Below are 13,763 nucleotides of genomic sequence, written 5' to 3' on the forward strand. Positions count from 1 at the left end.
TTCTTGTTTGTCAAAAATATTGACAAACCAGACTCAAAAATATGGGCAATTCATTTGAATATCAACACATCTTATCCTCAGTGGTCCCGCTCAAATCTTGGTTGATATCCTCCTTCTTTAATGGCTCTTGGCTTGTGTGTATGAAGGTCCAAGGGGGTCTCTCTCCCATAGGGTGCACTATCCAGATGAAACTTGAAACACATTTGAACAATTCATTGGATGGGTGATGGGGATACCATTTTGAGTTGCAGGGATAACAATATTTAGCGTCAGTTCTCTTCCAATATCTATCCCTTTTTATCAGCAACATCAGTTGTCACTCTGTATCCTCCAGTTGTCTAACCCATCCTTAAATTTCAAGTTTAATGTTATTTTGTCTTTCACATCAACAAACACTGTCTCGGACCACGGTGCCCGCAAGATCTCTTTTTATCTCCGGGGCTTAACTCTGTCAGCAACTTCAACGAAGCTACCGTCAACAGCAGTATTATTGGTCCTTCTCTATCGTGCCGGTCTTCAACTACCCTCGGCCACGATTCAACCGACAGTTCTTGCAACAAAATCATTGTGGCTCTTAGCCTTCTATAATATCTTTTGAAAATTCCTCCTCTGGAGTCATTATATCAGTGGCTGCTTTCTCGGCTCTTGGCTGCATCGTGGTTCACTGGGTTGGTCGGTTGCTGAATTTCTAGTTTCCTTCATTTGCAACCTCTGTTGTTCTTGAGTTCTCATCAGCACCTTCAACCGTCCAAATTAAACCCCTTCCAGGGTGTGCAACCCAATGACCTGGAGGTTCAGTTCTTCGAAGCTTAGCTTGGTAGCCCTCGTCAATCTCTTTATCTCTCTTTGACTTTGAACCACGCTTGAGTACACGTGCAATCATCATCCTCACTTCTCCAAGTTTGCTCCTCATACGCTCCCTTTGCTTTTCCTTCTCCATAGGGAGCCATCCACGAGCACCAAAGAACTGGCTATCCAATGGATCAATTTCTAAAGTCCCATTACTTGATGCGGGGCGATAATTAGTAAAATCTTCTGGATTTTCCTCTTTGGAATGAGGTTCAGCAACAGCATGAACAGAATCAACGCCAGAAACATTTATCTCATCAATCGGAGTTGGGTTCTCTTCGTCAACTCCATTAATTGCCGAATTTGGTAGCATTGCATTTTCAACATCAAACCTGCCAACATCGGAATTCAGAGCTGGATGGACCACGTCAATACTCTTTTGTTCCGCTTCTTCATTAGAAACACGAGCACTCTCAATAGCAGCATTACCGGGATCATCATTCACAACCTGGTTTTCATGTTCGCGGACACGATCAGTAACTTCCTCCGAAACACGATCATCCACATTCCAAATGGCACAAAACTCTTGACCAAACCTGGGAGTCGCTTCATCACTATTGGTGTATACATCATTCACGACTGGTTCTCTCAGACTTGGCACATTAGCGCTTGATGATGATCGCTTACCACGTTTTCTCTTTTTACAACTGCGGCGTTTCAGTTTCTTGGAAGCATCTTTCGCACCTCTAGTTGCACCTTCGTTGCCCAGTCCAGTATCAGGAGTTTCAATGTTGATGGATTTCAGGGCCCTATCCACAGCACGCCAATGATTTTTCAACAGCTCGACAAGTTTCCTAAAGAACATCTTGACTTTAAGTTTCTTGGTCTTCAGTGGGGTAAGGTCCTGTCTGCTAGGTTTTCCATTATGAGCTTCTAATGACAAAGGATCACTAACTGAGGCTCCAGCAGCAGAGTTTTCAAGGTGTTCATTTTCAACTGGTACTTCTTCATGCTGGAAACTTGGTGCATCATCACCTTCAGATGTCACATGACAGTCAGCTCCACTATTGCGACAATTATAAAGAAGTGGAGCTTCAGATTCAACAGCTTCCTCGGGATCTCCAATTGGACACAGTTGTTCTAAATGGTCACTATTTGGCACTGCATTATTTTTAGTTGTCACATTCCCGTTCACTTCGCCATGACACCTATCAAAATAATCAAAGGCAGCAGCAATAGCATCTTCTGAATTCCGAATCTGGAGTGGACCTTCAACAACATTGGTCCTTGGCACGTTTATGGCCTCACTTTTCACATCTGGGTCAATAGTACCAGCAACATCATCGGAGTCATTAGCTTCAACAGGCTCAACAGGCTCAACAGGCTCAACAGGCTCAACAGGCTCAACAGGCTCAACAGGCTCAACAGGCTCAACAGGCTCAACAGGCTCAACAGGCTCAACAGGCTCGACAGGCTCAACAGGCTCAACAGGCTCAACAGGCTCAACAGGCTTAGCACCACCAGCAGTGATCAATTCTTGCGCTTCTTCTTCTGAACCACCTTGGTAGTAAACTTCGGCTTCAAATAACACAGATTTATCACCATTGGAAACAAGCTTGGATCTTTTTCCCCTTTTCAAGAACAAAGCTTTAACCCTCTTATTCAATCGAGGTCTCAGAGTGACAGCAGGTTTGCCAGCGTTTCTCATTTCTGGCATTTCATCGACACTGCTTCCTCTGTTCTTTGACGCAAACTTGGTTCTCAAAGTATCAGTGAATTCTGACCATTTCGGTTTCAAGTGCTTTCCCCAATTGGGCCACACTGCACTGTTCGGGGCTAATTTATTTTCATTACTTACGGGAGAATCGATATTGGAAACTAATCTTCCAACGGAATGTTCATGGGTGATTTCTAAATTTTCTGCAGCACATTCAACATTTGCACCATTGGAAGGTACAGTACCTCCTCTTTCAATTTCATTTGAGTCACCCGTAGTATGTGCACAATCACCGACTGCCTCAGTTTTAAGCTCTGGTTTTTTCAGTAAATTCTCCAATTCTTTCAAAAGAGCCTCTTCAGCAGCAATGCATTCTCCAGTAATCCATACACTATCTGCACCAATGGGACTTAAGACATCCTCTCCATCAATTTCATTTGTGGCATCTGTAATATGTGCACGATTACTAGTAGGTTCTCCATTGTCAAGCACAGGTGGTTCGTTGTTGTCAGGTTCCAAATTTTTTTCTATCAAGATTCCTGTAGCGTTACCAATTTCACCAACAACAGCAGCATTCGATTCTGGAACCTCACTGTCCTTATCAGTCCCATCAACAATGGTTTGATTCCGATCCATCTTGGGAAGCATAGGAGCATCTACGCTCATCGATTCCAAAATCTTATTCTTCCACTTCTCTAAATCTCGAATTTTGTAACCAAAATCCAATGTTTCTCTCATCCAAGCTGTTTCGGGAATCAGTCTTTGGAGCATAAGCAAGTCATTGGCACGACTCACTTGTGACTGTTCAAAATTTGCAGTGGTCTCATTCCGTGGATAAACTGCATCTGCAGCTATTCTCCTCGAGGTGATGGTGGGGTTAAATGTGGTAGGAGTTTTCGATTTGATAACTTTAACAAGACGCGGTGGAGGGGGAACAGGAGTATTCGGGTTTGAACACTGCTTGCGATATTCTTCGACAAGTTTTGCAGCCTCAGCGTGTTTCGCTTCAAGCCAATTCCGGCATTTCAAGTCGAAAGCACTTTCAGGTTCTTGCTTCGCGGCGGTGTAGGTGGAAAGCATCTTGGTGAGGAGAGAGAGGGAAAGAGGGAAAGAGGGAAAGAAGGGAAAAGAGGAAATAGAGGAAAATAAGGAGGTTTTTATAGGAAATATTTTGGTGGTTTTGTGTATACAATCTGGTGAAAGTTTGAGAATATCAAAAAAAAAGGGCATACAATTAGTAAAATTCCACCATTAAATTGACCAAGCTATTGTTATTTAGTTATGTAAATATGTTTAGATTTAAATCATTGGTTTACTAGTTCTGATTCGTTGCAGCGATACACTGTGATGATACAAAGATTTGCATCACACGATATATGACGATAAGAGTATTTTACACACTGGTTCCAACAAAGATTGAACTCTTTGGACGTGCTACATTTCACACTATTTTTGAGTAAGGTAAAGTTTCGATCAATGGGCTACATCTTAGTTGGACATGGATTGTTTATGTACATATCAAAATTTCTGTGAAGTTTTGTTATGGGGATTGTTTACCTTATTTTTTTGTTTCGTTTTTTCAATTTTGCAACCAAGCGAGAAAAGCAATCACCAAATGTTTAACCGAGTTTATTAGAACCAAATGTGTGTACTACAGATTACAAGAAGAAACCATCAAATCAAGTAAAAAATGTAAATACTACAATCCAAAAGCACCAATAGGGCTTTTGAAAAAGGATGTTTGGGTTAAAGAGGTGAGTGAAGTGCTTCAATAAGTGGATAAAAATCCAAAAGACAGGATACTAACTTTACAGTCCATTTGGTTGACACGAAACCACCTCATCACTCCGAGACAGAAGGTGGAAGCCTACTCATGGATTACAAATAGCAAGGATTATAAACTACAATAACAGAATCAGTGTAAGAGAGGTCTGCTTTAAATCACAGGTGTGGCACTTTGTCAAGTGTTTGGGATTTTCTCGGCTAATTGTAGGTATCCAATCAAAGATCCATGAAATGTAGAGTTACCCAGGTTTTACTACAGCATGAAAAGCGGAATTCCTACCATTGAAATTTGGACCCCACATGATACCAATTTGATTTATCGAGTTATTGAGACTTTAATGCTTACATGTTTCTATATTTTTGAGTGTAGTGTCTCAGTGAGAGGGGCTAGTTACAACTTACAGTCACAAAATTTGCTCTACACAAGCGTACCTTTGTACTCATATTCAAAACCTTTATGGATACATGTTCTTGTCGAAGGGAATTGATATACGAAAACTTGGAGACAGTTTCAGTTAAAAAGCGAAAGGGGGAGGTGACAACAAGGTGTTGACAATGCAGGCCAAAAGGAACATCTTCGATGAGCTGAAAGTGGTTCATTGGATATCTTTTTCTCCATGAATGGCAAGCGTTGTTCATTATCAAAACCAACTTTTTGTATGAACATTAACAGTTAACGTATGATAATCACACTGCAAGTTGCACTGGAGACTTTGAGAGCCTAAAAGGAAAGTAAAAACACTCGTTGTTTCATCCCTCATGAGGTATACATTTAATACAAAAGCTGTGTGAGCTTTGGTGATGTGGAATGGAATTCAATTGCTCAACTATGTGACAAACTCCACTATAATTCTCAAGAGTAAAGTGGACTAGACCAGACATAACTACTGTATCTTCCTCTCTGTCAATGTGATAGCTCAAAAAGCGAATGAATTACACTCTCTCTATCATTATTACTATTACTAAGAGAAAGCGAGACTGTTGTTGCACGTGCACTTGATACAAGGAGAAAGGCAGATAAGGAGGTGTGTGTTTGGTAAAAACGTGACCTCAAATATCATGCGGTAGCGTTGATCCTAAAATGACTATTTGTTTGGTACTGCATATAACTTATTAAAAGGACTCTGTGTATTACTAAGAAGTCTTTTTTTTTTTTCTGGTTCTGCTTTTGCTTCAAATTCGGAGCCGTACCCGATAGAGTTGAAATGTATAGTTTGAGAATGTTATTGAATTTCGCGTGTAAGTAAGTGAGCTTTTGAAAAGCGTATGAAGCTGTTGGGATATATGACTATCTCTCTATCTCTTGCTAAGCTGGTGATGTAGTATTAGAATTGCGAATCAAAAAAGGAGTTAAGATGGAGGAGAAGTGGGGGGGATTGGTTTCACAATTCTACCACTACAAAAGAAGCAGTAATATATTAAACCCGAAGGGAAAAGGAAAAAAAAAAAAAACTAAAACTTAAACATCATCAATCATCAATCATTAATTATCTATTCATCTATTCATTTTACTATTCATCGCTCATACAAGAGACCAAGAATAGACTAACATTTAATTCATACTTTCATCAAACACATCTATATACATAACAGGATTTTCTTCGTTGAAATAGACTGCAGCAGCTGAGATCAAAGGATGTATAAACAGTTACTCAAGCTTGAGAATTCAACTATAAGGCTGCTTAGGCAACAGCACTGTCACATTAAATCATATACAACAAGGTACCTAGCCACTACTACTACACCTACACCTACATCATCAAAATCAGAGTCACCAAAAACCAGTGCTACTACTACAGCTGCAGCCACCGCTACTTCTACTACATCTCCAGCCAGCAGACATGTATCCACTCCTTTGGATATACCAGCTGAAGTACAACCACCACCAGGATCAGCAATTAGTTTGAAATCAGCCACTCGTGATCCATCCAAATATGGTACTCGTCCAATTTACTTGGATGTACAAGCAACTACCCCAACTGATCCACGTGTTTTGGACAAAATGTTGGAATTTTACACTGGTTTATACGGAAACCCTCACTCATCAACTCATGCTTATGGTTGGGAAACCGATAAAGAAGTTGAAAAGGCAAGGGCACACGTTGCCAGTGTTATAAATGCTGATCCTAAAGAAATTATTTTCACAAGTGGTGCCACTGAAACCAACAATATGGCCATTAAAGGTGTGCCACGTTTTTACAAAAAAACCAAGAGACACATCATCACCACTCAAACTGAACACAAGTGTGTTTTGGATTCCGCAAGACATATGCAAGATGAAGGTTTTGAAGTTACTTACTTGCCCGTCAACTCAGAAGGGCTTATCAATTTGGATGATTTAAGAAAGGCTATTAGAAAAGATACTTGTTTAGTGTCTGTAATGGCGGTGAATAACGAAATTGGGGTTATCCAGCCATTGAAGGAAATTGGTGAAATTTGTCGTGAACACAAAGTTTTTTTCCATACCGATGCCGCGCAAGCTTTTGGTAAAATACCAATTGATGTCAATGAAATGAAGATTGATCTTTTATCAATTTCATCACACAAAATTTATGGGCCAAAGGGAATTGGTGCTTGTTATATCAGAAGAAGACCAAGAGTCAGATTGGATCCAATCATCACTGGTGGTGGACAAGAAAGAGGTTTAAGATCAGGTACATTGGCGCCACCTTTGGTTGCTGGTTTCGGTGAAGCTGCAAGATTAATCAAGGAAGAAGGTGCTTATGATAAGAAACATATTGAGAAATTGTCGACCAAGTTGAGAGAGGGATTGTTGTCTATTCCATCAACTATACTAAACGGATCTACCAACCCTAAATATCAATATTCTGGTTGTGTTAATGTATCATTTGCTTACATTGAAGGTGAATCGTTGTTGATGGCTTTGAAAGATATTGCTTTAAGTTCAGGTTCTGCTTGTACTTCTGCCTCATTGGAACCATCATACGTTCTTCACGCTTTGGGTGCTGATGACGCTTTGGCTCATTCATCAATCAGATTTGGTATTGGTAGATTTACTACTGAAAGTGAAGTTGACTACGTTATACAAGCAATCAATGAACGTGTTGAGTTTTTGAGAAAGATGTCACCATTGTGGGAGATGGTACAGGAAGGTATCGATTTAGATTCGATCGAATGGAGTGGTCATTAAGGGGGTGGAAGAGTATTGGGCTTTCATGAAGTCTACGTTTTGATGAGGGGTGTGTATGTGAGGTCTTTTCAGGGCGGTGTTTATGAATTCGTTTTGCGTATAGTATTGAGTGAAATATATGCACATATATAGAGGACCAGGATATGTAAAGTTTCTACTGAAATGGCGCTGAAGTTTACTCCTCAAAAATACAGCAGTCTAAATATTTTTCTTTTTCCTGTTCCGCTCTCCTGTACCGGAAGAGCCAAAGTGAAAAATTCGAAAAAGAAAAATATATTAGGACAGACACCAATTATCTCTTTTCACCCCCGGACCGAAAATAAAAATACCATTTTCAAGCTTCAAAGAAACTACCTACTCACTCTACAAACCACATCTGTATCAATTTGCAATGTCTGAATCTACAATCACTAAAACGATCACAGTATTACCTGGTGATCACGTTGGTACCGAAATCTGTAATGAAGCAATCAAAGTCCTCAAAGCCATTGAAGAATCAACTCCCTATCAAAAAATCCATTTTGATTTCAAACATCATTTAATTGGTGGTGCTGCCATTGATGCCACTGGCTCACCACTCCCCGATGAATCCTTAGAACTGGCCAAATCGTCCGACGCAGTGTTGTTGGGAGCTGTAGGTGGACCCAAATGGGGTACTGGATCAGTTCGTCCTGAACAAGGATTATTGAAAATCCGTAAAGAATTGAACCTTTATGCCAATATCCGTCCTTGTAATTTTGCTAGTGAATCTTTATTGGAGTTGAGTCCCTTGCGTTCTGATATCGTTCGTGGTACCAATTTAATCATTGTTCGTGAATTAGTTGGTGGTATCTATTTTGGTGAACGTCAAGAACAGGGTGAAAGTGCTGATGGTGAAACCGCATGGGATACTGAAAAATACACCGTTGCTGAAGTGACGAGGATTACTCGTATGGCGGCATTTATGGCATTACAACACGATCCACCATTGCCTATTTGGTCGTTGGATAAAGCAAACGTATTGGCTTCATCAAGATTATGGAGATCAACCGTGGATAAAGTCATTTCCTCTGAGTTCCCTCAATTAAAAGTACAACATCAATTGATCGATTCAGCAGCTATGATTTTGATTCAAAACCCAACTAAATTGAATGGTATTATAATCACATCCAATATGTTCGGTGATATCATTTCCGATGAGGCTAGTGTGATTCCCGGATCATTGGGTCTTTTACCTAGTGCTTCATTGGCATCACTACCAGATACAAACAAGGCGTTCGGTCTTTATGAGCCATGTCATGGATCAGCCCCTGATTTGGAAGAGAATAAAGTTAATCCCATTGCCACTATCTTGTCAGCTAGTTCAATGTTGAGATTGAGTTTGGATTGCGTTAAGGAGGCTGAAGCTTTGGAAGAGGCTGTGAAGCAAGTTTTGGATAAGGGTATCAGAACCGGCGATTTGAAGGGAAGTAATAGTACAACTGAAGTTGGTGATGCTGTTGCTGAAACTGTTAAAAAGATATTACAATCGTAAGAGTAAGTGAAACACATCGTATATGGTTGAGATTGACGCATTAATGGAAATATATATATATATATACGTGTATGTAAGTCTAATGGAACGCTTCAACATCAAAATCACTAAACCAAATTGAGGATTGTAATAGGTTCGTAAGTTGCGAAATCGAATCATCTCTCATAAACTCATTCAACGGTTTCGTTGTGGTTTCACTCAGATGCATATTTACGACGTTGGCATCTTCATTTTTGGCAATAAGTGTCTCTTGTGTCCCTCTTGACTGCTGATACAATCCTTGACGAACCTGGTTTTCATCACCTTCTTGGTCATCTATTGATAAATGTGACTCCTCCCCAAATACTTCCACATTACTCGATGAATCATTGCTCACAAGAGTAACAACACTTGAATTTGTATGAAACGGTGTCAATGTGTTCAGTGGACTCGGCGGAATTGTCTCGGTGACGGTACTAGGCGATGTGAGTACCGAGCCTATAGCTGCTTCCAACGGTGGCTTGCTAAACTCGACGTCAATGAGTCGACTAAATTCAAGTGCAACTTCATGGGCACTCATTGATCTAGATGATTCATCGCGAGGAAAATGAGATCTTTTTAGCGTGAGAGTGGTTGGGTTTGATTTGCCAGTACTGTTATTCTTGAACATTAAGCCGTTTGAGCTGCTTGAAATTGGAGGAGTGGTCAATGTATTGTATGCACTTGGATTTCCTGCAACGTGAGAGAATATCAGCGACTCATTGGATGGTTTTCGGGAGGTTGCACTCTCCACAAAAGAGGGGATAGGTGGAGCATTAAACTGATGCTTGACTAAGGCTGAATGATCACCTTTCTTTCGATGAGATGAGGTGTCACGTCCATGCTGCACTTGGTTGTAGTCGACACTAGCTGGTGCATTCTCGATGGCATCTTCGTAGACCTCAACTAACTCATTGGCACCCCATTGCGCTGGAACTCCCATAAGGTCATGCTTCAATGCACCTCCGGGTACTGCGTTTTTTGGATCAACAAACTCCCAATTTGGTGTTCGATCATAATCGTCGTAGTAATAGTCACCCATTGATGGGTCCTGTGACAATCTTAAAACTATTGAGATGTCATCCATTGTTGAAAGTCGTTTGATGGTGCTTACTTCATGATCTACGGTAACACTATTGTTGGTTTCAATTTCATCTAAATGGTCCACTCGAGGAAACTGAAAATTCGGTGATACATCAATTGATGGAGCTGATGTACAACGATTGGTTGTATCATTTACTGGTGCCTCTGTAGGACTCTCTATGACCATGCTTGTAGACGACGTCTCTTTTCTCTGGAGTTTTGGCACTGGTTTGTAAACCTCTTTGTATTCGAGTTTGGTTCCCTTTGGAATAAATGTATTAGAGATCTTCCTCGTTGGTTTCACTGGGTGAGGTTTCATGTCCGCATTCTTTGAGTTCTTTAAATGAAGCTTGCTCAATATTGAGCTTCTGGAAGACAAGGGCTTTGGTGGTGACCTTTGTAGCCTTGAGCTAGATTGATTTCGGCGATAATCAACATTCACTTTATTTGAAGTAGCGCAAGTAGGTTTCTCTAAGCCACTATCGTTGTTCAAATACTGCTCAGTCAAGTATCGCAAATGAAACAAATTTCCTTCAATAACGTTCTTGGTCACGGTATTATATGTCGAGAACAAACTGTAAAATGCTTTTTCCACCATGTGCTCAACATACCTAGAGAATTCGTTGCTCTTGACATTATCATTAATTTGCTGCTTGGCATATCTATCATACCCGGTGACTTTAATCTCATCATCACTCACCATTGATGCTTTCAATAGCAAAACTAATTGAGGATGTTGCTCAAAATAGCATGGCACATCTACATCGATGTTCAAAAATAAAGCAAACGGCAGCTTGCATGTCTCGGTTTCATAATCATACCTCAGCTGAGCCGTATAGCTAACATGCATACCTTTATTTGCTGATCTGAATAAATGGAAAGACGACGACTTGTAGAGTATCTTTGATTTCTCAACTGCCGTGATAATATCCTCAGCTGGTGAACGTTTACCAGTGACCTGATAATTTCGAGTGAATGCTTTAGCTCCACCGATGGATGATTTGAATCCACCAGAATTCAATGAAAGGAACCGAAGGCATTCAGTTTCAGCATTAGACTCGTCTAAAGTCAGGTACTTGGTGACCAACACTTCATCAATACGACACCAGGCTGTAACTTGCATTGCCGGAAATGTTTCCAAGTTGGGTATCGGTTTTTCATTGATTAAAGAGTGCATCAAGGCATCAGCAACCGACATCGTTTTTGTCCTATCGTCGTTATCAATCTTCTTGTGATCGCAACCTTGAACTGTAAAGAATAACAAATAATCGGAAAAAACAGCTAATATCTCCGAGCCAGATAAATTCGTTCTAGCAACATTATCTAATTGGTAGATACCCACAACCTTTCTCGAATTCCAATCAAATTGTAACTCGGAAGGCCAATTGTCAGCTATATCTGTCAACATCCTACCAGTGGGAGTAAACACCCGACGCTTTGCTTCAACTTTATGTTCATCAGCTCCCGAAAAGGCATAAATAACATCCATAGCTGAGGTATAATTCAAATTCACCAAACGTAAATTATCGTCGGGTCTATTGCTATCGAAATTTCTCAATTGAGTCTCCTCAAATTCAATTGCCTCATGCAATCTTTGCAACAAAAGCTTGAATTTGGGTAGCTCCAACAATGCACCGGTAACAATTGAGTCAATCTCACGTACAGTATACTGGGATGAGTTTAGCTTTAAATTTTCAAACACACGCTTTTTGTACTTTTCTGCAAATTTAGTCAAATTTTCATTAAAGTGTTTCACGTTGGCTTCATGTCGTATAAACGGTTTATAAAAATATGGCATGATAGTTCCCATGGCAATCACTACTTCGATATCATCCACTTTGCGAGCATTCAACAATGAGTCATTTAAAATGCAATTGACTCGTGTAATTTCATCAATGGTAGGTGGAAAGATTTGATTAATTTTGTGTATAGCACTAGATGAATCCACACTGCTTTTCCCCAAGGCACTAGCTCTTAATGGTATTATAAAAGTTTGCAACAAGTTCACCAATCCTGCAGTATAATTGGTTTGTACATTAACAATCTCCTCCAATATGGATTGTATCTTTGGATTCAGATAATGGACAAGCTCTCTTTTAGTTGAAGGCGTGTAGTATTCCTTTATTTCTTCAGGTGCGTATTCCAACAATGGGTCAAAGATTTGATCCAATTGTTCACCCAATAATGAAACCAATTGATTATTCTCCTCTACTATCTCCTCACTAGCACATTCATTGTCATAGATGACGTCTAATGTAAAAGCATGCACCTGCTGATGTTGAACCAAACCAAGTTCCAATAATTTTCTCCCCACATGTTCGGGCGACTTGCTTTGTATCAATCTCATTGAGCTCGCTAAAGCCCCTGCGTTGGTCTCATCCCACATAGGCAAATCCATTGACCGATGATGGTTCAACATCCTATTTGAGTTTTTCAAATTCAGGACGGCCAAAGCTTGTCGTACATTTGAGTTGCGATGTTGTGATAAAAGGTTCTCGCAACTTGGCCAGAATCGAGAGTTTGGATCCAATTTCAAGTCGGGGTACGATGCAAACCCAAACTTGGTAATTGATTGAGCGGATAATTTGCTTGTTGTTGCACTCAGGGAAATTATAGATACAACGTGATGGAACATGACATCATCATACCCCACGAATATTACAGCATTCTGAAGAATATCCATCCAATTAGATAATAATGTGTTCTGATCTCGTGACTCACTTTTATAATCTTTGGGGTCATCATTGAAAAATGGTAATAGTATGCCACTCTGGGCTCCTTGATCAATCGAGTTTGTTTTCTTTCTGCCATGAGTGATTTGTTTCTGCCCTGTTCTGAAGTGCTCCTTGTCATGTTCACCTGAAACGTAACGCTTGTAAAGACTCATTCGCGGTGATACGGTAAGCCAAGTTGGTATATTCTCCTGTGGTTCGAAACTCGAAAGCAAACTCCACTTTGACTAATGGGGCTGTAGATTGAAACTTGGTGGCCTATCGAAGGATTGTTTTGATGTGGGTCTTTTGGTAGCGTTTATTGTTTTGATTCTTTCCGTTTCTGGAAAACTGATGAGAGGAACAAAAGCCGCAGAGTGAATAGCTTAAAGGTAGATGAAGGATGGTAGTTTCTAGCAGTGACCTGCTGTAGACAAGATCAAAGTATGTTCATTGGGTGGCACTAAAGTAGTCAGTTGTTTTTTATACTACTAAGTTGATAACTATAACCATGTAAGAAGTGCTAGCCTTCCAGTAATTTTTCTCTTCTAAACACCAGCATTTTCCATTTTGGTGAAAAAAAACTTTCTGTGTATTACAAATACAGATTGACCACCACATCACAGCCATACAAAGTCCAACTATGTTCCCAAAACGAGTTCTAACAGCAAGGGTGTTTGCAAAAAGACTACCGATTCAACTGCAGTCATTGCAGAGAATGCAATCCACGTCATCGCATAATCATGACATGGGTGAATATGAAAGTAAAATCTACAATATACTTCAAGAGGAGTTTGACCCGGTCAACTTACAAGTACAGGACGTCCTGGGAGGGTGTGGATCGATGTTTGCTATCCTTGTGGAGAGTTCCAAATTTAAAGGTTTACCAATGATAAAACAACATAGATTGGTCAACGATCTTTTGAAAGATGAGATAAAGAAATGGCATGGGCTTCAACTCAAAACTAAATCAGCATGAGATGGAATCGGTGATTA

The 13,763-nt window shown here is 40.2% G+C and overlaps 5 protein-coding genes across 5 annotated transcripts; 3 read left to right on the top strand and 2 right to left on the bottom strand. All coding sequences in view use genetic code 12, as the record gives it.

Annotated features, from left to right (window-relative positions):
- Positions 1-688: 688 nt before the first annotated feature.
- CPAR2_805490 (uncharacterized protein) lies at positions 689-3,586 on the bottom strand (the record flags this gene model as incomplete). Its single annotated transcript, XM_036808437.1, has 1 exon — positions 689-3,586. The coding sequence occupies one exon, from the start codon at positions 3,584-3,586 to the stop codon at positions 689-691; it is 2,898 nt and encodes a 965-aa protein (XP_036665173.1).
- Positions 3,587-5,927: 2,341 nt separating this feature from the next.
- Positions 5,928-7,442, top strand: SPL1 (Spl1p; the record flags this gene model as incomplete). Its single annotated transcript, XM_036808438.1, has 1 exon — positions 5,928-7,442. One exon carries the CDS (start codon positions 5,928-5,930, stop codon positions 7,440-7,442), a length of 1,515 nt encoding a protein of 504 aa, XP_036665174.1.
- Positions 7,443-7,833: 391 nt separating this feature from the next.
- On the top strand, positions 7,834-8,955 carry LEU2 (3-isopropylmalate dehydrogenase; the record flags this gene model as incomplete). The annotated part of the gene is made up of 1 exon (XM_036808439.1): positions 7,834-8,955. One exon carries the CDS (start codon positions 7,834-7,836, stop codon positions 8,953-8,955), a length of 1,122 nt encoding a protein of 373 aa, XP_036665175.1.
- Positions 8,956-9,034: 79 nt separating this feature from the next.
- On the bottom strand, positions 9,035-12,943 carry CPAR2_805520 (uncharacterized protein; the record flags this gene model as incomplete). The annotated part of the gene is made up of 1 exon (XM_036808440.1): positions 9,035-12,943. One exon carries the CDS (start codon positions 12,941-12,943, stop codon positions 9,035-9,037), a length of 3,909 nt encoding a protein of 1,302 aa, XP_036665176.1.
- Positions 12,944-13,410: 467 nt separating this feature from the next.
- Positions 13,411-13,746, top strand: CPAR2_805530 (uncharacterized protein; the record flags this gene model as incomplete). The annotated part of the gene is made up of 1 exon (XM_036808441.1): positions 13,411-13,746. One exon carries the CDS (start codon positions 13,411-13,413, stop codon positions 13,744-13,746), a length of 336 nt encoding a protein of 111 aa, XP_036665177.1.
- Between the last annotated feature and the right edge of the window lie 17 nt (positions 13,747-13,763).

The sequence above is a fragment of the Candida parapsilosis genome, contig 005807 (genome assembly GCF_000182765.1).
Source record: "Candida parapsilosis strain CDC317 annotated contig 005807".
NCBI classification, from domain to species: Eukaryota; Fungi; Ascomycota; class Pichiomycetes; order Serinales; family Debaryomycetaceae; genus Lodderomyces; species Lodderomyces parapsilosis.